Below are 27,883 nucleotides of genomic sequence, written 5' to 3'. Positions count from 1 at the left end.
GACTGAGAATTTTCTTTCAACTTTCAGAGTGACTCTCACTTCACTTCGATGACAGAGAAACATTGAAGCCATCGGAGACAGTGCATTTTACATTTATTTATTCAACTTGTGTTCACTGAGCACCTAATTGTGTCAGACTCTGGGGATATGGCAATGAAGGAAACAGACAAAGCCCTGCTCTCCAGGAGGTTACATTTTAGAAGCGGGAGACTGAGAAAACAACTATACAAACACATGTGTAATATAATGTCATTTATCGATGCATTTTATGCAGAGAAGACAAACAAGGTAAGGGAATAGATGGTGATGATAGCAGAATGGTGGGGACAGGGGTAGCATTTTAGATAGGAGAATCAAGGATAATCCTTCTGCTATGGTGAAATTTAAAGAGAGAATAGAGCCAAGTGAGGTGAATAAATATTTAGAGGAAAAACATCCCAGTCAGAGGCACCAGCAGGTACTAAGACACTGGACAGGAGCTTCTCAGCAGGTTCAAGGCACAGCAGAGGCCAGTCTAAAGGAAATCAAGTGAGCTGTGGGGAAGTGGTGAGAAGTGAGGCCAAGAAACAGAGGCCCAGCACTGAAGGGTCTGGTAGCCCATGATAGTAGTTTTTTTTTAAATATAATTCTCAGTGATCTTAGAAACGCTTGGATAGCTTTAAAGAGAGGAATGTCATGATGTAACTTTTTTAAAAAGAATCAGTACGGACACTATATAGTGAATAGATTGTAGGGTAAAGTGTAAAAACTTTGTCTTTAATGAGCGTGTTGGTTATAAGAATTCCAGACTTTTCAAGGGGCTCTTAGGTCCACAGAGACCTTATCTCATTTACTTCCTCAAAAGAAATTTCAGGGCACATCAGGAAGGAGTTTGTTCACATACTTTCCTTTAATAAAGGGAGAATGGGAAAAAGGAGGGCATGAAGAAGTCCACTAGGCTTTGAAGCTTTGAAGTGGTGATGAGGAAAGATTGGAAAGGAAATGTGATGTTTCTATTTCCCAAAAGAGAATAAAAATCTAATTTCAAAAAAGTAATGAATGTGTGTAGAATCATTTCTACCATAAAATTTGAAATGAGGCTTGGTTTTGATTAATGTTTTATTGGTGCTTTAAAGGCCCCAGAAAAATCTACGATACCACTGGGCCTATGCAACTTTAAACTGGCAAAGGCAAAGAACAATCTGGAACACATATATTTTTCTTCTTTTTCTATAAAAATATCATTGAAGCATGTAAATACTTTTATTCTTTATACCTACTTACTTAATTTTTGAAAAGAACTGTCCAACATCTACTTGGATTATAGCCTACCATACATCTTACTGAAATTATTATGGTTGCAAGTTGGGGTAAATAAACTGATTTTTCCACAAATGTTATTCATTACCTATTAAGATAAATAGTAAAAAGCAATCTGGAAAATAATTTACACAAGAAGGGTAAAAGATATAATTACATTCTTATAAAATTCTTAGGAAACAAACAGAATCCTTTAATTAGTATTTTTGACTCTCAAAAAGAGACAGAAATTAGATGTTTTTAAGGAGAAAAATTATTTGATGATATTGTGTGAATAAATGGAGAGACACTTCATGCTTCATGCCGCCACCCAGGGATTTTTAAAAGGATAATCATATTCTGACTCACCCATCTTAAGAAATATGAGTTCAACATAGCATTATCTAGAAAAACCCAGTCTTTTTCTTCAGATAATCAAAATTAGGAGAGTTTCTTTTTAAGCAAGGCAAATCATACCTCCTGTTCAGTCACACACACACACACACACACACACACACACACACACACGAAGAGAAATATACTGTACAGGTGTCCAATTCCAAATGCATAATAATTTTCCTATTGGGCATTTGTGAATGTATTCATGCAGTTATGGATACCTTTAAAATAGACATAGGTAGTGTTTATTAAGGGGTGACTCTTTGTCCTGTTTGTATGACCCCATTCAATATTTAAAGGAAATAGCTATTGTTATCATGAGGTATGTCATCTTATTATTCTCAATTTACTGGTGAAGATACTAAAACACACAGAGGTTAGCTAATTGTCTGAGGTCTCACAGTTAAGAAGCTGAACAAGGAATTTAATGCAAGCAGTCTGACTGCAAGTCTTTGCTCAAAATCACGTTGTAACACTTCTAGTGTAGTTATGTGTACACTCCTAAAGGTTTATATATATGCACACAATGAAGTAAGTTTTGGGAATCTGACCTGAAAGTAGTATATTTTAAGTCACAAAATTGAGACCCAACCTCAGAAAGGCTTCTGAGGATTTCCTAAAAAAAAAAAAAATCTGCCACCACCACCATGCTTGCCCTAACCCTTGACCTAAGCAAAGCACACAGGTTAACCTTCAGAGAAGAGAGCAGTGAGTTTGCATTATTAATCTCTAAGAAAAGAACAGGCGACATTAAATCTCTCATGTGTTAAAGAACAATAGTTACCTGTCAGGTCACCTGGTGAAGTAGGAGTTTCTAGAAACTGTGCAGTATGAATCCAGCAGACAAATCTACCTTCAGATTATCTGAGAAAAAAATAAATTATGCAAAGCACCCCAGATCTTAAGTAAAAGCCAATTAACCTTGGCAGCTGTACCACGGAGTAATTAGTATTTCATTCTGCAAGTTACAGACATACATTTAATTGTATTTTACCCAAATTTCAAACTAAACACATAGGTAACAAAGTAACAACTCATCTTAAAGAGAGAGAGAGAAAAAGACAAACCTAAGCAAAGTATTTCCTCATAAACAGACACTGGTTTTAAAAAGTGTAGTGATTTCAAAGTAATCCACACCTGGAAACTTTTACACCAAATGCCTGTCATAAGCACATTCTCTCATTAACATTTGAGATAAATGAAACGCCTCCCTTTCCTTGATCTTATGATTTCATCTTGTTTCTCTAACAGTGTAGTGTACCTATGCTCTAGTACAGTCAGGACATGAGGTATAATTAATAGTATAATTACTCGCCTCCTTTTCCCCAAATAAAAAATACTTTGGTTAATATAAGGACAGTTGGTAGATTTTTTTTTGAGGCTTCATACATAGGAAACCATGCTGAAAGAAGTTCCCCTTTTTAGACCATCCAGTGAATAACTCCAAATGTAATTCCCTACTCTAGGTCTAACTATAGACAAATGAAAAGACATAAAGAGGTACATGAGGCAAGCCTTTGTATTTGAGGGATGGGGATGATTGTCCATATCAAATGGCTGATTTGAGATGTTGATTTGGTGTGTCCATTTGCACAACCTAGATCAGCACAGTGTGCTTATTGCAACTGCATTGGACGTTCACTTTACTATACATACATGCATCAAGGCATGTATGTACATGGATAGAGATGCAAACATATGAAGGTATTCATAAACTAAATTTACGCATCCACAAATTAAAATGTTCACAAGTGCCAGAAAACACAAATATATATAGAAACTACTATATTAATGCTTACAATGAGCCAATGCAGACAGGAGCATGCACAAATGCATACAGTGAATGTACATGTGTGTGAGAAGATACGTGAGCAACTGTTAGGGTTCAGTTAATGATGAATAAAACAAACGCATCCTAGAAATATCTAAAATTTATTTGTGAACTCCAGTACCCCAAAACCTTAAATGCGTAGCCCCCAAATAAGATGATCATGAAAGGGGAAATAGAAAGTGAGATTAACATTGCAAAGGAGAAAAATCTGCCCTAAATTTTCATTCGAAAAACTAGTCTATGTCTCCATTATGAGATGAATGAGGATATTTTTTCAAGGATTCATATTTCTCCACCTTTTTATCTCTTTAATTATGACCAGGAGGATAAAATGTGAGAAGGTGTTTTCTTTTTCAAAGACCATAGAGTTCATTTCATCGACTTGGTACTATCTAATTTACTTTTTTGAACATACCTACCTGGTCCACCATTCTCCTGATTCAGAGAAAGCTTATTCTCTATCTCACGCCTTTCCAAAGTTTCAAACATTAAGTGGGCTAATATGCAATCAAGCATCTACATATTCATTGTGTAACAAATGACTGGAAACACATCTAGTAAATACATTCAATTTTATTTATGCCGCATCTATGCATCTACTTCAGAGGGATTTATTTCACAGATTAAATGAGTGGACTTAAAATACGCTCTACAGTACCTGTTCCTCTTACCCACAATGTCCCTCTTACCCATATTGCACTGCTCCTCTTCCACTATGTTAGAATCACCTGGTGAAGTCATTCTCAGTGGATTTCATGAGCAAAGTGTCAGCAGCACATTTTACTCATGCTGGAAACATGACCATTTAAATATGTAGACTCTCTGCTAAGTGTACACTAAGATTTACATACTTAGTGTGTTATTCCAAAGAAAGGCATGAAGGGTAGCTTCGGGGATTTCCAGCCCAGATGATCTTTAAGTTTTGGGACCAAGATTGAAGAAGCCTAAAGGGGTCCAACTGAAACTTGCAGGGGAAAAACAACCAATATGTCACCGTGAGTATGCTGCTACTTTAACAGGAACTTAACAGGGATGTTCATCCTCTGCTCCATTGTGCTGCATCCACCAAACTTGAGCTGGAAGCTTCTGCTTAGTATCTATCTCTTGATTTACTTTTACTGGGCACTTTATCATGAAAAAAGTGGTAAAGATGAGCCATAGTCAGAGAGAGGACAAGACTCACCACAGGATGCTCTCTCTTTTTCTCACCCTTGGTAGAGATGCTGCCCAAGGAAGTATGCCCATTCAGCAGTTAATCAGGTGCAGAGGTCAACTGCTTCTTCCAGGGGCCTCAAATAGTGCCTGATTTTCTGGGAACAAATATATTGCATTATATGACCTTCCCAAGATGCCACTGTGTCTACATGATATGAGGTGAAATGGTGTTCTCAAAGGAATTAAGGAATTTAGAAGTGGGAGGTACCAAGAAGGGGGGAAAGGGGGACACACACACACACACACAGCACATTTGCTTTATTTCTGATGCAAATGCTGTAATGGTACAAGCTAATCCTGGTCAATCATCATGACATTGAATGCATGGCTTTTCTGAGAGAAAGAGAGACAGAGAAATAAAATTTCTATTTTTATGAAAGAAACCCACATTTCGCTGTCATCTATACCTCATAGACTCATATAACCTAGCATTCAGGGAATAGAAAGCAATGGTACTTTTTCCATATGATGCTTTCTTTTTTTGAACAGCACTAATTCACAACCATTTATTTGAATTCAAGCATTCCGTTTCAAATATTGTTAGCTAATATCTGAAAATACTATAAAACTTATTTTTGAAGGTTTGGACAGTCATGCAAAATATATTCATTAATATTAGTTTAATACCATTTTCGAAGTGAGAACTTCACACAGGTACGATACATTCACACCCCCACCCCTGCCCCGTGGTATGCTGTAAAGAGAACCCTGTGTAGCAGTCATACACTTTTCTGTGTACTTCCCTCATTAATGGTTGTCTCTTTCTCTAAACTGTAAGCTCCATGAAAGCAGGACTCTGGCATTCGCAGGAGAGACAGTGTGGTGAAACAGTTAAGCACATGGATTCAAGAAACTCATTGCCAGATCTATATCCTACTTCTTCCTCTTACAGGCTGTATGATCTTGGGCAATTCAATTAACATTTTCTACCTCAATTGCCTCATCTGTGAAATGAGGATAACTGTAATATCTGTCTTAAATAATCCTCAGAATACTTAACTAATAATAAAAAATTAAAACACTGGCTGGTATATATTAAGCACAACATTAATATTCATAATCACTATTTTTGTTTACTATTGGATCTTCAAAAGAAGTGGAATGGCAGGCACATTGTAGAATCTCAAAGAAAATTTATTGAATGAATGACTGGCTGACTGAATGAACAAACAGAGAAAGGAGATCATCAAGATTATGTTATTCAGTGATTTTCAAATCACTTTAGACTTGGACTTCCTTTCTCCACTAAAAGTATACGCAGAATGTGTAAGCCCAACAAATAAATTATATAAAAGAATAGATCCTCTAGTAGTGAGCCCCATCCTCTAGATATTCATTTACCTTCTCAGCAGCCCTTGGCTTATGTCTGCTAAAAAACTAGGGCTCAACAGAATGGAGAGGAAAATCTTAGCCCAACCACTTAAGGTCTAAGAGCTTAGAAACTTATACTAAAAGAAATCGAGTGACTTGTACAGGTTCAGGCGAATGTCCAATCTGGGTTCCAATTAAAGACACATACGTGCCATGTGAATTATGTCTATGACATTGAGCTGCATTCCAAAATTCATCCAGGAGTGCCGTATCTACTCTTTTTAGTCACAGACACAGGCCCAATAGAAAAATGCAAAGGAAAAATAACCTAAAATCAAAACAAACAAAAACAAAAACATGATATTTATTTTCTTTTCCTAAAAGACTATGTCTTATGATTTCCTGTTATCACACTAGAATATGTTACCTTGTTGCTTTCTTTACTTCTTCCATTGATGCTTCAGGTTCTGAATTCATTCAACAGATATTTAAGCACCTGCTAGGGGGCAGCTAGTTCTAAGCACTTGAGACTCATTTGCAAACAAATAGACAAAAATCTCTGCCAACATGGAACTCTATTAAAAAAAAAAAAACCACTAAATAAAATAAGGGTTTTCTGGGACAGTGGCAAAGAGAGATTGAAGAAATTTCCAGGATGACATTTCAAAAAAGTTCTTAGATCATGAAACACAGAAGCGAGTACTATTTTAAAAGTTAATGTGTGTTTTTCAATTAGTTTAGGTAGATCATATACATAGTAGTCTTGGAAACAAACCTTTATTGAGCAAAAATAGGCCATTTTTCAGTACCTTTTATTCTTCACCACTTGACCATCAATATTATATAACGTAACCCAGATGAACAAATAGTTTGGGGAAATTTAAGACTGTATACATGACTAAGAAAATGTCCCCTAAGTAAACAAGTGTATGTTGTCATTACTCTCTATGTCTGAACAGTTTACCCTACTCTCTGGTGTCACTGATAATTTCAACCTCTACTTTAAGTAGTGCTAATTACAGTACCTGAGCTACAAAATTAAAAGATTCCATTATAGCAAAGTTCACAAATATTATTTTAATCCAGCTATTCACACTGTCCATCTAAAACAGTAAATGTCTCCTTCACATATAACTGTCTCAGACTTCTAATCCAGTATACTTTATGAAACAGAAGTGCCTCCCAAATAGCACTTCAATGCTAAATATATGACTAAAGAATGAAAAAAAAATTAGTTAGCCATAGATATTCAGTATTCAGAGATTTGAGATCACACAGAAAACCACATCCAGATGAGTTACTCACTTTTTCACTTTTCATCTGAGAATGTTGGCATGGGATAGACACAGTCAGCTTTCATTTAGGTCTTACACATTTTAGGCACTAGTTTACATAGTTAATGCATATAAAAGGAGACACAAAGTCCAAAACCAATTCCCAACTTAGAATGAATATATCAGTACTTCAAAATAATAGAGAGAAATAAATTGTTAGTTCTGGTAGTACTCATATTAAAATAAGTTATTCCACTGGAAAGTGTGTTTGTTTCTCAACAGGAATCCATTCATATTCTACAAAGCATAAGTAATTCTTCACTGCTTACTATTACAAGTACATAATAGAATTGTACTATCTACATTCAACATTTTGCTTAATGTTTTTTTTTTCCACATGAGGATAGTTAGGCTATGAATGTTAACTCCTCAAAAACAACATCTATTTATATAGGAGCTAATTAAAAGAAATAATAAGAAATGGCACCTTTCTTATGGACAAAAGCCACATGTTTGTAAAGCATTTTAAACCTCAGCAATTAATGGATTGAGAGAAATAAAATGCATTCACTAAACTCAAGTCATAGTACATACTGAAAAGAATTCTGTGATTAACTGTTAAAAGGAACTCCCAGAATATTTCTTAAAAATATTTATAAAACTCTTCTATTACAAATTATTTTTGTTTTTAAACAAATAATGCAGTGAATATACCACGGTAAACTCTGCAGGATGCATAATGCTACCTATTGTTAAAGAAAAATGTGTACATTATATTCATTCAAAGCCCACTTGAACATGCCAGTATTTAAGAGAAGAAAATTGATTATATTATCATGTAGTAGAATAGGAATTTAGAGCATAGAAAAAATAATTTATAGATGAAGCTATTCAAATTTGATTAATATTAAGCCAACTTCTCTTTCATCATGTTACCCTCTAAAATTTTCGGAAAAATATCAGCCTGACTATATTTTTATTATTTCCAAAGATTCCTCAAGACATACTTTGCTAAGGTGAAATGGTGATTAATTTTCCATAGGATCCATATGGTCTGGGAGGGAAGTTGGAGCCATGGGTGGAGGTAGGAAAGTAAACCTAAATTAAACTAAATTATCTGCTTCCCTTTCATAAATCTTTAGAGATGGTTAGGGTTTCTGGGTACAATATGGAAATTACAAGGAATAGGACCAGGGAAATTAGCAATATTCCATCTCATCGAATTAAATGATTTTTAGAGCTGAGGAGTCAGCAGGAGCTTCAGACCTTGATCTTTTCTTTTGTCCTGGTCATTTCACCCGAAAACTCTATAAATCATCTATAAAACTAGTTATCTTTCTTAGGTAGCCTGTAATCTGAAAAATACTGATAAGTGACACAGAATTACTCAGCAAGTACAATTGCTACATGAATATATCACAGTATCACTTTTACTGTTAATGATAGTTTGGCATTTCTCCAGATCACTAAATTTCTTTGAATATGTCACTGTGGTCAAAGTTGTGCCATCATATCCCAGAATTTAAGTTCATCTATTGATTACAGATCATGCCAGGATACTGTGCTCCAAATTAATTGTGGCTTGACAGATCCAGTCTATAAAACAATGGTTTTATACGCTTTCTACAAAATGGGTCTAACCAGCAGAAGTGAATAGATTTGGTGCAGACAACCTAACTACATCATTTAACCAATTGATTTTAGTCTATAAGTTTGATGCTATACGTATCATTTCAGTCAGTGTCAATTACTCTTGCTTATGAGGTATGTTCAGAGTATCCAAGAGTGAATTTATTTGATCAGTGGTATTCCTATGTAGAGTCCCAACGTCAAAGGTTCCCACAGCCACTGATTTATTTTAATAATACATTTGTTTTCAAAATATACAAATTGGGGTTCATTAGTTCTACATGGCTATTTTACTTTCATCAAATCCTCATTTTAAAATGTATATTATCTGCTTGCATATTTGTATTTTGGACCTCTCTTCCCATCCCACATCCCATTACCCAATTTCATACCAAAAATCACACTGAGCATTTCAAACAGCTTGATTTATAGCTTGGAGTAATTCCAGCAGACAACCATAGGGGTGTGTCTATAGAATGCCAAAAATCTAATCAATTGTGTCAGAAATTTAGTCATTCTTCCTTGATATTTTGTCTACATTATACTAAACATATTTAAAGAATTTTGTTAATTGACTAAACCCCTGACGGAAATGCCTTGATATTATTTAGACATGGTTCTAAATAGTAATGAGAATAGCAATGAACACACTCAAATAAATAATATATTCGGGTCAGTACAGATTCCAACCTTGAGGAGAGTGACTCCAATTAACCAGCATGGACCAAAATCTTTATGCTATGGTTTCAATTTGGATTCTAAAAATGCTGAGGATCCACATTTAATCATTCTCCAGCTGATTTAAAAAACTAGATCATGGAAGTACTGGATACCCAAATGAACCAGAAGAATTAAATGTTATATTGCATTTGAGTTCAAAAAAGACCAATTTATACTGGGCAATTTACTGATGACAGTGACGATGTATGACTGTGGATATCCATTTTAATTAGGTTATTGCTTAAGGATCATAATTGGCCTGGAATCTTTTGGAAAATTTGTAGACTACTGTATAAAGTTACATAAAATTGTGAAAAAGTTGCATGCTTTAAAAACTTAGTATTTCCATCAAGCTTGTGGTCTAAAAAGAGTATGAAGACAATAGCAAATGGATGTTTTTAACACAGTTTCTTGGTATTTACAGTCATTTTTTTTCTCTATTTGCCTTCCCTTCAGTGCTGGTCAATTGTTTTCCCAGGTTTTTTTCCTCTTCGCATTCAGTACAAGGAGGCACCGGCACATTCTGTCAAACAATAAGGAAAAGACAATTAGGAGAGTCAAAATAAAAATGTTGAATGTAAAAATTAAAATCCTAACAGAATAACTCATGTACCTCAACAAATATCTTACAGAAAACCAATGCCAGGCAGAAAATAAGTGTAAATATGTTAACACTGCTACTTCTTGAAAGCACATAAAATATTTTCCACAAATGGCAATATTTCAAAAACTATTTTGAGAAAACTTTGGTCAAACCATTCAACTCTGATGAATCTAACCCCCAAATTAAAAATATGTTAAGTAAAATGAATCCTAATAATTGTTATGATGTAATATGTTTGGTCAAATATAGAACAGTCCAGATAGAAGTTCAGAATTAATCTCCTGAGTTGTTTCTTTGTTACTTGTTTTTGTGGGGGATATGTACTTCTTTCTTCCTTCTCTGCTTTCTCAAGTCTTCTTTTTATCTTCTTTGTCCTATAAGGAATATATGTATAATTTTTGTTCTCTGTTTACTTTTGTTTTGCTTCTTGGTTGCTGGGGAGGGGTGAGACCCCTCCCTTGCCCTTGTTCTTCTAGGACCTCAGCTAATCAAACCAAAAGTTTAGTGGCAGGCACAGTAGTCATGGAAAGGTCCAGAGGCAATAGGTGAAAGATGTGTCTTGTATTAGGTAATACAGCATCCCTGCTTTAGCTAAAGCAAGAGAGAAAATCATGGAACCCAATAGCTTCAAAAAGTGCTTTCTGACAATCAAAACAAGCAAACAAACCAAACCAAATACCTGTGGGACAGGTTCTGATTCTGCAGTGTCATTGCTTGCAGGATTTTCTTCGTGCTTCATTGAACAGGTCGTGCTCCCCTGTAAAAGCTGCGATTGAAAATAGGTCAATGAAGTTAAATTAAATGAAGGGAGGGAATAGAAAATCTCCTTTGAAATCTTCCCATTGAAAACTTCCTTCACTTTGAGACAAACGGAAAGGTCAAGCTAGGGACAAATTTATCACAACATTAGTGGGATCCCAGGGAATGGGCAAGCATTCATAGTCCATCTGGGAATCTTAGTGATGCTTATGACAGTCGGCTACTACAACAAAAGCTCAAGTCCAATGGAAAGTTCTTTCTTTGCAAAAATTTTTAAAAAGTAAAGAGTTACAAAACTACTATATTCTATATCCGTGATGTGTCTAGACTCTAGGATCCATGGTCTTTATGCCTGCCGGACATCAATATTGCAAGCCAGGAAACAACTTAAACAATATGATCGTTGTAAAAAATTAATAACCTGGAATCACGATTACATAGAGTCAGGAGACCAGAAGGGGGCGCTCTCACACCTTGCAGCAATAGCAGAGCCCAACAAGACGAAGAAAGACTCCTCTTCTTTCCTGGCAACAACTCAGCCCACGAAAAGCCGTGAACTCTTTGTTTACTGTAGCCCTTCCAACTTTCTTTTCCCCTCTTTGAAAGAATTCTTTTTCCTTTGCCTTGTGGGCACTTGTACCTTGCTCACCATGGTTGCAGACCCAAAATTGTAATTCTCTGCTGATCCCAAACCAACCCATCATTGCTGAAGAAATGTCTGTCAATCTATTTGTTTTTGGTCAACATCATCAATCTGTCTAGCAAAAAACTTCAACATCTTAAAAAAGATTATATTTCTGGGAAGAAGATCATATATTTTACTAACCAGGAAATCTCATCTTACTTATTAGCCTCAATAGTCTTGAAGAAAATGAATTACTGGCAGCATATTCCAGTTGCCCTTCATTTTTCATTTTAACCAAGGTTAAAATATTGAATTTTCCTTCCCTCCATCCCTCCCTTTCTTTCTTCCTTCTTCCTTAGTCTGCCTCGCCTCCCTCCTCCTTTCCTTACTGCCTCTCATTCTCCCTTCACCTCTTCCTTTTATTTTCATCTTTTTTATTTTAAACAGATTTTAAAGTAACTAAAAATGGTTTAATGTAAGAATATGTACATTTTTTTAGTGATTTTTCTGTAATCCTTTCCCTGTATAAAACATATAAAATGGAGACTGGGAGTTTAATAGTTCATGGCCACTGTGTAACTCTAAACTTGAGCAAGTCAGTTTCTTTCTTTGAAGTCAAACAAGGAGGATACCTAAGCTGGCTTTGAACTCTAACTTTCCATAAATTCTAGGAGAGGATGATAACGAAAGAAGTTGTATATGAGATTTAACCTACTCCAATTCAAATCTGAGAGCAAAGCCATTGTCACATTCTCCCTATTCTTGCTCTACATGGCTCTTAACTGAACACTCATGTTACTTTACCCTTCTGTGTCTGTGTAATATGCTCTTCCCCTCCACCTTCATAAAGGTCTCTCTTCACTGGGAGATCCTGAAGACCGGCTACTTGTTCCCTCCCTAGCACATCATTTTCACCACCAGGTAGGCTCATCACACTCTCCTGCTCTAAAGGTACAATGCATTAGAAACATTAGCACACTTAACGTTTTCATATGTATATGCATGTCTGACTCTTCGATATATTGTAAGTTCCTTGAAGATAGAGGCTACATGTATCAGCCCTAGATCCCAGCTAGATGCCTATTAGATAGCAAGTGGTCAATATCTAATCACTAAATAAATAATAAATGAATAAAACAAACATTGGCTATGAAAATATTTCAGTCCTTTAGAATTTTCATAAATGCCTGAGTTTTTCATATGAGATTTAGTTATATTTGATAAAAGCTCCAAAATGGTTGCACATAGCCCCTTCTTCAAAATAAGCCTAGAGTATAGTGGAAAAGTAAGATTATAACTATAATAATAGAAACCAGTAGTCAAAACCTTGAGTGCCTTAGTCCAAAGAATTTTAGGCATCTACACAGAGGAATCTTCTACACTACCTAAGATTTTTTTTTCTTTTTATGTTGTATGGGTTTGAGTTAGACCTAGAAACTAAAATTTCCCTGGAATATTACAATTGTTTTGTTTTTACTGTAATAATACAACTGACCTTTGTTTTTATTATACTTGCTTTCGGCCTTGGGGAAAAAAAAAAAACTAAAATAAATGTACTAAATCAAGCTCAGAATGCAGAAAGTAACCTGCAGAGTGTAAGGTTTCCCAATATATATTTTGGAATAATGGAGTTCATAAATCACGTTAAGTTTGGAGAAAAAGTTTATTTGAACATTAAACAGTGGTATTTAAGGTAGTTCTTCTCAGAGCCTTTAACACACAATTTCTTAAAGCTTTCGTCTTGAATGATCTGCTCGCATAATCATATAAGGTGCTGGTTAAAAAATAATACTCCTGGGTGATAATTCAGTCCTACGAATATAGGGCTTGCATTTTTAATCAGCAATCCAGCAATTCAAATGCACAATGAAATTTGAAATCCACTCCTTTGTAGTGTACAAATGCATTATAAATCTCTTAGGAGATATGATATAACCATTTGCCAAATCTATGTGACCCCAAAACCATTTTTTGTGTATGAATTACTACTTGAGGTCATTGTCATGAGAAAGATACCGTGGGATTTATGGCAGAGTATGTTCTTTCATTAATGCAAGCACAGCTGGCTAATTGAGACAAGCCTTTGATCATCTGAACAATGAATACTTATTAAATTTCAACAGTAAAGAAAATACTACGTGGCTGGAAGACAGCTCCAACCTTTTTTGATATTTTGATCTTATAATGAACACAACCTTTAAATTTATTTTTTGTGTGCCTCACAGGCATTGTGGAAACTTCATGAGATAGGGTTCATAAAATTCCTAGTGTTTCTCAGAAAGGCAACAGATATAAGCACTCCTGCAGGTACAAGCCTTCAAAACACTCTCTCAATTAGATAAAATTCAACTGGATGAGTATAGTACCTATTTCTAGAAACTCAAGTAATAAAATATGAAGAATGATCAGGAAAGTCTGCACAGATTCAGCTACTTCAGTATGCAGCTCACCTATTAATTATACAGGTGACCTAGGGAGGACCACAGCTGGGTCTGTAAATTATGAAATGGGATGAGCCATGAACGTAGCTTTATTAAAGTGATTACATGCTCTTTCTCACATATACATCTTCCCCAACACCACCAGAATAACCAGTTTGTTTCTGTGCTTTGGGCAACAAACTACCATCTGACAAAATGTTATATTATGGCCACAAAAGTAGGCAAAGTAACAACAAATTTAGTTGAGACCAGCCCTTTTAATTATTTACCCCTGTAGGAAAAAATACATAATCCTACCATGGTGGGGCAGACTCTAATACTGGGGTTTCCTTAATAATTATCAGGAGTCACGTGCAAATGAATTTGAGTCCCAACTCCATCTCCCACTATCTCTGATAATGAACATTGAGGTTCCAAACTTTGGTATTTTACAGAAGAATAAAATTAAACACCAGTGACAGACAAATTTCAACATTAGAACAAATAAACCAACAAGCAAAACACACTGCTATTTTTCAACAATATTTCAGAAAAGAAATAACATTTTAATACTAAAATTATATAAAGGATCCAATGTCAAAAGAAATTGTTCTTGAGAGGCAGAGAGAGAGAGCGAGAAAGAGCGAGAGACTGGTTCATGGAAAATCTGCTAATATTTTGTTATTTGACTATTAAATGTCTATTTTCTACATTCCTATACTGTTGAAAACTTCATGACGGGGCAGTACTTGTTGGTGGAATGATGGTAGGAAATACCAATTTAACCTCAATTTTCCCTCATTTGTAAAATGGGGATAATTCAAAATTTTGACATCAAGTGACATGATACAGTGTAGGTAACTCGGCTAGGTGAATGGAGTAAAGAGCCTATTTCAGGTTAGAATTGCTTTAGCCCTTATTTGCTGTATACACTTGGGAAAGTTACTTCATCTTAAGGAGGTTCTGACTCCTTATCTGTAGGGTAGGCAAAATGATCGCTACCTGACATGAATTTTGGAAGATTTAGATTAAATAAAACTATAGAATGGTTCCTAAAGGAGTATTTTGCACATATTAGGTGCTCCTCTTATGACCTTTCTCTAAAACTTTAAAGGAACTCAAAATACTTAATGCAAATGTGTAACTGGGCAACCTGAAATTTTACCAAGAAAAAATATCTCTGACAGTTAAAAAGTCCAACTCATTCTTCATATTTAATTAATATCTGGGACAAGCTGGAGGCTAAAAACAAACATGATTTTCAGAATACTGTAAAGGAGAAAAAATGGAATTAAGTACCAAGGTTTTTAGAAACATAAACACATTTTGGCTAAATTTTTCTCTCATGTCACTCTTGTGTATGAAATGCGTTTTTTAATATTTATTATAGAATGATACTTTAGTACTGTTTTAATATTAAGAAGGGCAGAAATTAGAAAAGAAGTTCAAAGATTAAAAATGTAATGCTGAATCAAAGTGATGGCTCTGAATTCAGTTAATGGAGGGACAGAGGAGTGGGAGGGAGACAGCGTCTGACACTGATGCTCCCTAACCAGCCTCCTCTAGGCGAGTCACATTACCTCTCTGAACCATAATGCTTCATCCTTCACACAAAATAGTTACAAATTTGAAACATGAAGCCCTGTCTAACTTCATAGTTTTATTCATTTATTTATTTTTAATTAATTAATGTATTTATTTTTGGCTGCGTTGGGTCTTCGTTGCTGCGTGCAGGCTTTCTCTAGTTGTGGCAAGCTGGGGGCTACACATCGTTGCAGTGCACGGGCTTCTCATTGCGGTGGCTTCTCTTGTTGCAGAGCACCGGCTCTAGGTACGCAGGCTTCAGTAGCTGTGGCACGTGGGCTCAGTAGTTGTGGCTCATTGGCTCTAGAGTGCAGACTCAGTAGTTGTGGCGCACGGGCTTATTTGCTCCGCGGCATGTGGGATCTTCCCAGACCAGGGCTCGAACCCGTGTCCCCTGCATTGGCAGGAGGATTCTTTTTCCTATTTTTTAATTAATTAATTTTATTTTATTTTTTAAAAATTTTTAGCTGCATTGGGTCTTCGTTGCTGCATGCATGCGGGCTTTCTCTAGTTGTGGTGAGTGGAGGCTGCTCTTCTTTACGGTGCGTGGGCTTCTCATTGCAGTGGCTTCTGTTGTTGCAGAGCACAGGCTCTAGGCACATGGGCTTCAGTAGTTATAGCACGCGGGCTCAGTAGTTGTGGCTCGCAGGTTCTAGAGCACAGGCTCAGTAGTTGTGGAGCACAGGCTTAGTTGCTCCGCAGCATGTAGGATCTTCCCGGATGAGGGCTTGAACCCGTGTCCCCTGCATTGGCAGGCAGATTCTTAACCACTGTGCCACCAGTGGCACATAATTTTAGATATTCATCATTTCATAATTTTAGATATTTTGGAAAAAGTAACTTCATAATTTCATAACTTATGAAACTTCATAATTTTAGATATTTTGGAAAAATATTTACAAGCATCTGTTAAGATGAGTATTTTGTTTGGTGCTGAAGGAAATGTCAATACTTTTATAGTCTCTGTCCCCAAATTGCTTATTATCTAATGCAGAATGAGAACCTTATACAAATAATCAACATGCAAGATGGACCGTGATACCAGATAAAATATGTGTATAAACCAAGTACTATGGGGACCCAGAGGTGAAAACCATTATGTCTCAGGGAAGGTAGGAGGGGTCAAAGAGTTATTGACCAATTTAACCTTTGTATTTGCACATCACTGGCGAATTTCCTTATAATAATTATTAACGTGCTTACTGGGTTATTTGTATTTTCCAAATTATAAGTTAATCATTATTCTTATGGTTTCGATATGATTCCTGGTAAGAAATAATAATTAAGTTAACATTTTGCATGCTTTAAATTAAGACGTTATAGGAGGGTAAACATGGAAATTTATTATCTAATGTAAAAAGCAGAAATTTGTTCTAAAGCCCTTAGGAAACTATCTATACTTCCCATGTAATCTGGAGGCATGCCTTTTCCTTCTTAAAAAAAAAAAAAATACCACAGTAGCACAATGAAGAATGCCTTGTACGAAGCCAACCTCTTCAGATGGTCTGATGGAACGTAGCCCAGAATGACAATGGTATATGGTCTCTCAGCCCAATTACAGCAGGGCATGACTTGCCTAGAAAATTTTGTTAAGCTAATGTCTGCCAACGACTCATCAGGGCATCAAATGCCACACAGTGAATACTGGATATAATTGCAAACTAGGACTTTTAAAATCTCTGCCAAAATTGTTTTAGCATGAAAATGCTGGCATAATTTTCTACTCGCAGCTCTAGATTTATTTCCTGCACATTTTCTCCTCTCAGTTCCCTGGACAGTGCTTTGCTGTTGAATAAACTCCCTTTGGTCAGGGACTTGTAAGCAGGTGTGATGGCAAGAATCTGAGCGAGGAGTGCTTCCAATGCTAAACATAAGCCATTGCTGCCTTTTGGTTCCTCAGCACATTAAGAAAAGTTAAGTGTGTGCTACCTAGAGGAGTCAGAAACACTGTAAAGCACATCTACATTGAGTAGTAAGTCTCAATACCTATGTGGAAATTAAAATAAAATGTTCAATGTCTTTAATTCTTGATATGCTATTAAACAATATGAGGCACATTTGCAAACTGCAGGAAAATGGGGTGAAGCAGGTACATCCTTTGCTTTCTCCCTGTGACTCCAAAATTACCATTGAAGCAAAGCTGCTTTCAAAGGAATTTAAACATCCCCAAAACTGATAGTCCAATATGCTGTTAAGCTTTTGGTGATCCATTTCAAGTTTTCTATGTCTACTAAGAAAAGGGTCAAGAAATCCAGTGGCCATTTTCCTAGGTGACCCTGCCTGGCTGCGTAGGGCAGGAAGTGGAACAAACCCACAAAGCTATCTAAGAATATGCATGGTCTCTAATTCCAAGTTTAGGACCTTGTCCATACAAGATATTGAGACCTTGAGTATGAAAATTGCAGAGCAGATTTTTTAGACTGAACTAATAAGGACATCCATGATAAAACTGAACACTGTGAATTTAATATCTATGATATACAATCATCATGATAAACCTGTAAGAAATCAACATTAAAGATTCTCAAAATATTTAACAGGAAATATAGATGGAAGAAAATCTAGCTGGGTTTATTCAAACGATACACATTCCTGGGCTCTGTCCCAGATCTACTGACGAATAATTGGTGGGAGTGGAGCCTTACCACAAGCAGTTTTACAGGCTGACCTGATGAGTCATAGGCAGGCAAGAGTTTGAAAATCATTGACATCTATTTTATAGAAAAGGGATCTGAATAACAAAATCACTTGCCATAGTGACGTGCTAGGAAACAGCAAAGTGGTAATTTCCAGGCTTTCTCTACTATGTTATTTACTCTAGGGTATGACCAACAGGAATGAAAATGAATCACCTTTGGTATTTATTTACTAAGAGATTGCATGTGTTCCCATCAGCACTCAGTGAGGTTGCTGATGATCACAGAATCCTGCAACAGAACGGGATGATCTCATGATAGTTCTTTTCCTCTACTCTAATGCTTCATTTCCTGACTACATCCCAGAATGGTTGTTTTTCATTATTCAATCATATAATATACTATATTCTCTATTCTAGGCTAATTCTCTTTTCAGATGCTTTTCACTGAGTTCACTTTTATATTTGACTGAAATATTCTCCTCCTTATAGTTGTTTCCACCAGTTGCATCTGTTTCTGTCCTGGATAGTAAGAGTGAATAAGACTAGATTTTTTTAATGATGGCCGTTCTAACTGGTGTGAGGTGGTTCTTCATTGTGGCTTTGATTTTCATTTCTCTAACAATTAGCTGTGTTGAGCATTTTTCATGTGTCCGTTGGCCATCTGTATGTCTTCTTTGGAGAAATGTCTATTTAGGTCTTCTGCCCATTTTTCAATTGGGTTGTTTGTTTGTTTGTTTTTGTTATTGAGTTATATGACTTGTTGGTACACTTTGGAAATTAAGCCCCTGTTGATTGCATCGTTTGCAAATGTTTTCTCCCAGTCAGGAGGTTGTCTTTTTGTTTTGTTTATGATTTCCTTTACTGTACAAAAGCCTGTAAGTTTGATTAGGTCACATTTGTTTATTTCTGCTTTTATTTCTATTGTCTTGGGAGACTGACCTAAGAAAATATTGGTACGATTTATGTCAGAGAATGTTTTGCCTATGTTCTCTTCTAAGAGTTTTATGGTATCATGTTTTACATGTAAGTCTTTAAGCCATTTATTTTGAGTTTATTTTTGCGTGTGGTGTGAGGGTGTGTTCTAACTTCACTGATTTACATGCGGCTGTCCAGCTCTCCCAGCACCACTTGCTGAAGAGACTGTCTTTTCTCCTGTATTTTCTTACCTACTTTGTAGATGATTAATTGACTGTAGATGTGTGGGTTTATTTCTGAGCTCTCTATTCTGTTCCGTTGATCCAAATGTCTGTTTTTGTGCCAATGCCATGCTGTTTTGATTACAGTACCTTTGTAGCATTGTCTGAAGTCTGGGAGGGTTATACAGCCTTATTTATAATATCCGAGACATGGAAACAACCTAAGATTCCAGGTGAATAAAGTGTTATAAGTAGAGGAATATATATGTATATGAATATTATTCAGACATAAAAAAGGAAGGAAATCCTGCCATTTGGGACAACATCGATAAACACTGAGGGGATTATGCTAAGATACTTACATATATGAAATCTACTTATATATATGAAATCTAACTTACTTATATGAAATCTAACAAAACACTTACATATATGAAATCTAACATATATGAAATCTTACTTACATATATGAAATCTAACAAAACAAAATAAACCCATAGAAACAGAGCAGATGGGTAGTTGTCAGGAGCATGAGGGGGGATTGGGAAAGTAGGTGAAGGTGGTCAAAGGGTACAAACTTCCAATTATAAGATGGATAAGTTCTGGGAATATAATGTACACCTTGGTGACTATAGTTAACAATACTGTATTGTATATTTGAAAGTTGCTGAGAGAGTAGATTTTAAATGTTCTCACCACACACACACAAATTAACTGTGTAAGATGATGGATGTGTTAACTAACCTTATTATGGTTATCATTTCACAATATATAGATACAGAATATCACTACTTTGTGTACCTTAACCTTACATGGTGTAATGTGTCAATTATATTTTAATAAACTGGGAAGAAATTAGAAGTATTATAAAAGCAAGAAAAATACACAGTCTGAGGAGATAAAAAAGCAATAAAGCCAGACTCAGAAATGGCAAATGTTTTGGAAGTATCAGACTGGGAGTTTAAAAATAACTGTGGCTGATATGCTAAGGGCTCTAAGGGGAAAAGTGGACAAAATGCATGAACAAATGGGTAATATAAGCATAAGATGGAAAAATCTAAGGATCAAATGGAAATGCTAAAAATAAAGCAAAAAAAAAAAAAAAACAAACCCCACTGTAACAGAAATGAAGACTGCCTTTGAGGAGCTCATCAATATTCTGGACATTGCCCACTGAAAAAAATCAGTGAACTTGAAGACAGGTTGATAGAAAGGTACCAAACAGATGCAAAGATAAAAGGGTTTAAACAATGGACAGAATGTCCAGAACTGTAAAACAATTAGAAAACCTGCAATGTAGAGGTAATGGAAATACTAGAAGGATAAGAAAATAACAGAGGACATATTTGAAGTAAGAATGATGAGAGTTCCCCAAAGGTAATGACAGAACTCAATCACAAATCCTGGAAGATTAGAAAAACAAAATTACATCTAGGCATGTCATCAAACTGCAGAAAACCAGAGACATATTGAAAGAATCAAAAGGTGAAAACTTAACGACAGAGAAATAAGGATAGGAATTACTTCAGACTTCTACTTAAAAACAATTTAAGCAAGAAAAGATTGAAGTGAAATATTTAGTATTAAAAAAATTGAAATATTATCCAGTAAAATTATCCTTCAAATGTGAAGAAAAAATAAAGATCTCAGAAAAACAAAAACTGAGGGAATTTGTCACCAGTATACCTGCCTTTCAAGAAAAGTTAAAAGTTCTTCAGACAGGAGGAAATGATATAGTTCAGAAACCCTGATCTACAAAAAGAGAGGAAGAGTGTTCTAGAAGGAATAAGTGGAGGTAAAATAATGTTTTTATTTATCTTGTTCTTAACTGATGAAACAGATAACAGTCTGTTCAAAATGACAATAGCAACAATGTATTTGTAATTACAGCTTATGGTTAAGTGAAATGAATGACAGCAATGTTATAATAGAGGAACTGGAAATACTCTATATATACTCTCTATAAAAGGTTCTTTCACAACCCATGAAAGATGTGATAAATCCAAAACAGTTACAAATTATGGCAGACATCAATCCAACTATATCAATATTCACTTTAAATGTGAAGGGTCTAAGTATATCAATAAAAGACAGGGATTGTAAGAGGGGATAAGAGAAGAGCACGCAACTAGATGTTGTATATAAGAAACCAACTTTAAATATAAGGACACAGGTTGATTAAAAGTTAAGGGACTCAGAAAGATAGTCCATGCTAATCAAAAGAAAGTTGGAGTAGCCATATTAATTTTAGACAAAGCCAACTTCAGACCAAGAAAAATATCAGGGATAAAGAGGGACATTTGTATAATAATACAGGGGCCAATTCTACAAAAATATATAACAATTCTTAACATGAATGCACCTAACAACAGAATGTCAAGATACATGAGTCAAAAACTGATAGAACTGCAAGGAGAAATAGACCAAACCACTATTATAGATAAAGGCTTCAACACTCTATATCAATAGTGGACATATCAAGCAGGGAGAAAACCTCTAAGAATATAGTTGATATGAACAACAGTGCAGATAAAACGGATCTAATTGACATTTATAGAACACTTCATCAAAGAAGAGGAGAATACACATTCTTCTCAAAGTCACATGGAACATTTACCAAGATAGACTGCATTCTGGGCCATAAAATACATTTGAACAAGTGTAGAGTATGCCATCAGACTGCAATGGAACTAAACTAGAAATAAATTACAGAAAGATGGCTGGTTGCTATATGGAACTCTCTGAACTATTGCTCAGTTACTCTGTAAATCTAAAACTGTACTAAAAAACCTTAATTACTTTTTTTTTTTTTAATATTTATTTATTTATTTATTTAGTTTTGGCTGTGTTGGGTCTTCGTTTGTGCGCGAGGGCTTTCTGTAGTTGCGGCGAGCGGGGGCCACTCTTCATCGCGGTGCGCAGGCCTCTCACTATCGCGGCCTCTCTTGTTGCGGAGCACAGGCTCCAGACGCGCAGGCTCAGCAGTTGTGGCTCACGGGCCCAGTTGCTCCGCGGCATGTGGGATCTTCCCAGACCGGGGCTCGAACCCGTGTGCCCTGCATTGGCAGGCAGACTCTCAACCACTGCACCACCAGGGAAGCTCCTTAATTACTTTTTAAAAGACACCATTAAGAAAATGAAAAGACAAGAAATATATGGAGAGAAAGGTTTTCAAATCATATATTTGGTAAAGGATTTATATCCAGAATATATAAGGAATCTTACTACTCAACACTGAGAAGACAAACAGCCCAGCAGAGAATGGGGAAACTATTAGAATAGAAATTTCACCAAAGAAAATATATGACTTGCTAATAAGTATATACAAATATGCTCAAATTATTAACCATTAGGGAATTAACAATTAAGCCTGCAATGAAATTTGACTTCACACTCACTAGAATTTGCTTTTTAAGCAAAAATTCAGACAGTAACAAGTGGTGTCAAAGATGCAGAGAAAATAAAACTCTCATACACTCCCAATTAGGATGTAAAATGGTGCAGCCACTTTGGAAAAGTTTGTCTGCTTCTTAACCAGTTAAGGAATAATTTACCATATCCCATGCTACTTCTGGGTATCTACTCAAGAAAAATAAAACATATGTCCACACAAAGATGTTTATGTAAATGTTCACGGTATCACTATTCATAATAGCCAAAAAGTAGAAAAAATCAAAAAGTTATCAGCTGGTGAATGGATAAAGAAAATGTGGTAAAACCATACAATGGATTCTATTCAGAATAAAAAGGAACAAACTACTGATACATATTATAATATGGATGAACCTTAAAGTCATTATGCTATATACAAGGAGCAAGATGCAAAATATCACACACTATATGATCAATTTATATAAAATTTACAGAAAAGGCAAATCTATACTGATAGAAACTAGGTTAGTGACTGTCTTTATAGAGATTAACTGTAAAAAAAGGCATGGGGGATCTTATTAGAAAGATAGAAATGTTCTAAAACTGGACTGTGGTAATGGTTACACAACTCAGTAAATTAAATGAATAATTGAAATATATAGTTAAAATGTGTGATTTTTACAGCATGCAAATGACATGCTTTTAAAAACTGTCATATTTTTCACAAATAATTAGCTCCAACGTGCATTTTTGTCCATTCTAGTTTTTAAGAGAGCATGAACCTCTTCTGTTCAGAAGTAAATAAACAAAAATTAACTTAAAATTTCTCCTGTAGTAGTTAATTTTGTTTGAGAATAACAATATAATTGCTCCAGTCAGCCAACATGAAAATTGGGGTTCATATTAGACTTCATCCTTATTCCTGCGTCTTTGCTTGAACACAAAGTCCTGTGGATTTCTCTTTTTGATATTCTGTTTATATCATGCTCTCAATTATTTGTTATTGGCTTCATTCAGGTCCCTATTCTATCTTACTTTTATTATTTAAAAAATTTTCTCATTTAGTAGTTTTTACATTTTTGAATTTCATAGAGCAGAAAAACATTTTAAAAAAAAGAAATGGGAATAAATTTGCCAACTATTAATTTTGTCAAGTAAGGGCACTAAAGTAAAAATTTAACTCAACAACTACCATCTACTTTCTCTCTGTAGAAAACTAAGTAACACTGCTTAATCTCTGATTAAAGGAAAAAGTCTTTTATAAAAAACCTGATGCCAATATTTCAAAATACATAAAATATAAATATGGAAAAATGATTGTATTAGGTTGTCCAGGGAAACAGAACTAATAGAATATATACATAGATATTTAAGAGGAGATTTTTTTATGGGAATTTGCTCATGTGATTATGGAAGATGAGACATGCCATGATATGCCCTCTGTAATCTGGAGAACCAGGAAAGCTGGTGGCATAATTCAGTCCAAGTCCAAAGGGCTGCGAATCAGGGGAGCTGATGGTGTAACTCCCAACCTGAGGCCAAAGGCCTGAGAACTGGGGTGGGTGGTCTGCTGGTATTAAGTCCTGGAGTTGGAAGGCCCCGGAAGCAAGACCTCTGATGTCTGAGGGCAGAAGAAGGTATATATCCCAGCTCAAAGAGAGAGAGAATTTGTACTTCCTCAATCTTTTCATTCTATTTGGACCTTCATGGGATTAGATGATGCCTGCCATATTTATGAGGGAAGATCTTTTCTTAGTCTAATGATTCAAATGCTAATCTCTTCTGGAAACACCCTGTCAGACATACTCAGAAAAAATGTTTTACCAGCTCTCTGGGCATCCCTTAGCTCAGTCATTTTGACACATAAAGTTAATCATCACAAATCCACCTCTTATCAACTTGGCACTTCTATGCATCTTTTAACCATACTCAATCTCCAAATAAAGACAATAAGACTATACTTCTGCCTAACATGATAAAACTATCCTTCCTACAACAGAAAATGCACCAATCCCTTTATCAGAAGAGGAGGTACATTTATTTTGTTTTTTCTTTATGAAATTATGTTTTGATATCTTATTTGGATATTCGATTAAAGCAACCCAAACTGGAGCTTGAGTCTCCAGTTTGTTAGAGTCAAGTTGAAGCTATTTTCATATTGCTGTATTGAAACGGAAGCAATGCATTTCATGCTATTTAACACAAATCAGAATATTTTGGGTGAATTTAGACAAGCTGAGTAACAGTAGTTCTCATAAATCCAAAGATCCTCCCACTTTTTCCTGTAAGGTGGAGGAAGTCATCAGAATTATTCTCTTATTATTGGGGAATGCTAGAAAGGAACTATAGAGCTCTCCATGCTTAAGGTTAATTACGCTCTGAGAACTATAGCTTGGGGAGATAATGGTCCACTAGCTCTCTCAAGGGAAGGCTTAGTTATGGATAAAATCACACATTAGCTTCCTGATCAATTTCACAGTCCTACATCCGTGCTTCTCTTATATATGGCTGCATAATAAACAAAGGGTTCTGGGATGGACCCCCTCTACCTACTAGCAAAAGTCACATCGTACTACCATTACAGAGCCTTATTTAGGCATTGCTGTCTTTAAATGCAAATATAACAGAGTTTGAGAAGCAGAAACTCTATTACTAAACAACACTCTAAAGGTATTATGTGTTATCTAAACCAATGTTTTTCAAATTAAGAATCACCTGGGTTGGGAAGAGTGTTGTCAAGTCCACGTTAAAAAATGGTTACCCTGGGCTTCCCTGGTGGCGCAGTGGTTGAGAATCTGCCTGCCAATGCAGGGGATGCGGGTTCGAACCCTGGTCTGGGAAGATCCCACATGCCGCGGAGCAACTGGGCCCGTGAGCCACAACTGCTGAGCCTGCGCGTCTGGAGCCTGTGCTCCGCAACAAGAGAGGCCGCGACGGTGAGAGGCCCGCGCACCGTGATGAAGAGTGGCCCCCCACTTGCCACAACTAGAGAAAGCCCTCGCACAGAAACGAAGACCCAACGCAGCCAAAAATAAATAAATTAATTAATTAATTAATTTTTTTAAAAAAAGAAAAAAAAAAAGGTTACCCTTAGTCCTATTTATTTAGAACTTATTGAAGAACTTCTCAAATTCTTAATTTTTAAAAGCTCCTTACATGATTTTAGTAATCATGTACATGTGAAACACATTTTTTTTAGTAAAACTGGCCTGCACATTAGAATCACCTGGAGAAGTTAAAAAATAAATACAACCAATGTCTAGACTCCACATACTAAGATGCTGAGTCAATTTTTCTTTTTTTTTAAATTAATTTTTATTGGATTATAGTTGCTTTACAATGTTGTGTTAGTTTCTACTGTACAGCAAAGTGAATCAGCTATATGTATACATATATCCCCTCTTTTTTGGGTTTCCTTCCCATTTAGGTCACCACAGAGCACTGAGTAGGGTTCCCTGTGCTATATAGTAGGTTCTCAATAGTTATCTATTTTATACATAGTATTAATAGTGTATATATGTCAACCCCAATCTCCCAATTCATCCCACCCCCCCTTCCCCCCTTGGTAACCATATGTTTGTTCTCTACGTCTGTGTCTCTATTTCTGCTTTGCAAATAAGATCATCTATACCATTTTTCTACATTCTACATATGTGTTAACATACAATATTTGTTTTTCTCTTTCTGACTTACTTCACTCTGTATGACACTCTCTAGGTCCATCCACGTCTCTACAAATGACTCAATTTCTTTCCTTTTTATGGCTGAGTAATATTCCACTGTATATATGTACCACATCTTCCTTATCTCTTCCTGTCCTGATGGACATTTAGGTTGCTTCCATGTCCTGGCTATTGTAAATAGAGCTGCAATGAACATTGTGGTACATGACTTTTTGAATTATGGTTTTCTCTGGGTATATGCCCAGTAGTGGGATTGCTGGGTCATATGGTAATTCCATTTTTAGTTTTTTAAGGAACCTCCATACTGTTCTCCATAGTGGCTGTATCAATTTACATTCCCACCAACAGTGCAAGAGGGTTCCCTTTTCTACACACCCTCTCCAGCATTTACTGTTTGTAGATTTTTTTTAAAGATTTTATTGATTGATTGATTGATTGATTGATTGCTATGTTGAGTCTTCGTTTCTGTGCTAGGGCCTTCTCTAGTTGTGGCAAGCGGGGCCACTCTTCATCACGGTGCGTGGGCCTCTCACTATCGTGGCCTCTCTTGTTGCGGAGCACAGGCTCCAGACGCGCAGGCTCAGTAGTTGTGGCTCACGGGCCTAGTTGCTCCGCGGCATGTGGGATCCTCCCAGACCAGGGCTCGAACCCGTGTCCCCTGCATTAGCAGGCAGACTCTCAACCACTGCACCACCAGGGAAGCCTGTTTGTAGATTTTTTGATGATGGCCATTCTAACCAGTGTGAAGTGATACCTCATTGTAGTTTTCATTTGCATTTCTCTAATTAGTGATGTTGGCATCCTTTCATGTGTTTGTTGGCAATCTGTATATCTTCTTTGGAGAAATGTCTATTTAGGTCTTCTGCCCATTTTTTGATTGGGTCGTTTGTTTTTTTGATGTTGAGCTGCATAAGCTGTTTGTATATTTTGGAGATTAATCCTTTGTCAGTTGCTTCATTTGCAAATATTTTCTTCCATTCTGAGGGCTGTCTTTTCGTCTTGTTTATGGTTTCCTTTGCTGTGCAAAGGCTTTTAAGTTTATTTAGGTTCCATTTGTTTATTTTTGTTTTTATTTTCATTACTCTAGGAGGTGGGTCAAAAAAGATCTTGCTGTGATTTATGTCAAAGAGTGTTCTATGTTTTCCTCTAAGAAGTTTATAGTGTCTGGTCTTACATTTAGGTTTTTAATCCATTTTTAGTTTATTTTTGTGTGTGGTGTTAGGGAGTGTTCTAATTCCTTTCTTTTTGAGTCAGTTTTTCTGAGGTTGGTCCTGGTCATCAGTATTTTATAAAAGCCCTCCATGTGATACTACAGTGAGGACAGGGCTAACAACTACTGATGTAGAACCGGAAAACTGATGTTCACAGCAATCTGATTAATTCCTACTGCTTACACCTGGCTTAT

At 35.9% G+C, this 27,883-nt stretch overlaps 1 protein-coding gene across 2 annotated transcripts in view; it reads right to left on the bottom strand.

Annotated features, from left to right (window-relative positions):
* Positions 1–8,281: 8,281 nt before the first annotated feature.
* LUZP2 (leucine zipper protein 2) overlaps positions 8,282–27,883 on the bottom strand; it is a 451,490-nt gene continuing 431,888 nt past the window's right edge. For both annotated transcript variants that reach the window (XM_036859118.1, XM_036859119.1), the window contains exons 11-12: positions 10,941–11,027; positions 8,282–10,180 (exon numbers count right to left, since the gene is read on the bottom strand). In XM_036859118.1, the coding sequence (XP_036715013.1) occupies positions 10,082–10,180; positions 10,941–11,027 (186 nt within the window). In that variant the 3' untranslated portion in view covers positions 8,282–10,081. The remainder of the gene's footprint in view (positions 10,181–10,940; positions 11,028–27,883) is intronic.

Source organism: Balaenoptera musculus, chromosome 8 (assembly GCF_009873245.2).
Source record: "Balaenoptera musculus isolate JJ_BM4_2016_0621 chromosome 8, mBalMus1.pri.v3, whole genome shotgun sequence".
NCBI classification, from domain to species: Eukaryota; Metazoa; Chordata; class Mammalia; order Artiodactyla; family Balaenopteridae; genus Balaenoptera; species Balaenoptera musculus.
The sequence above is the reverse complement of the archived record's forward strand: the minus strand, read 5'-3'. Positions and strand labels throughout refer to the sequence as shown.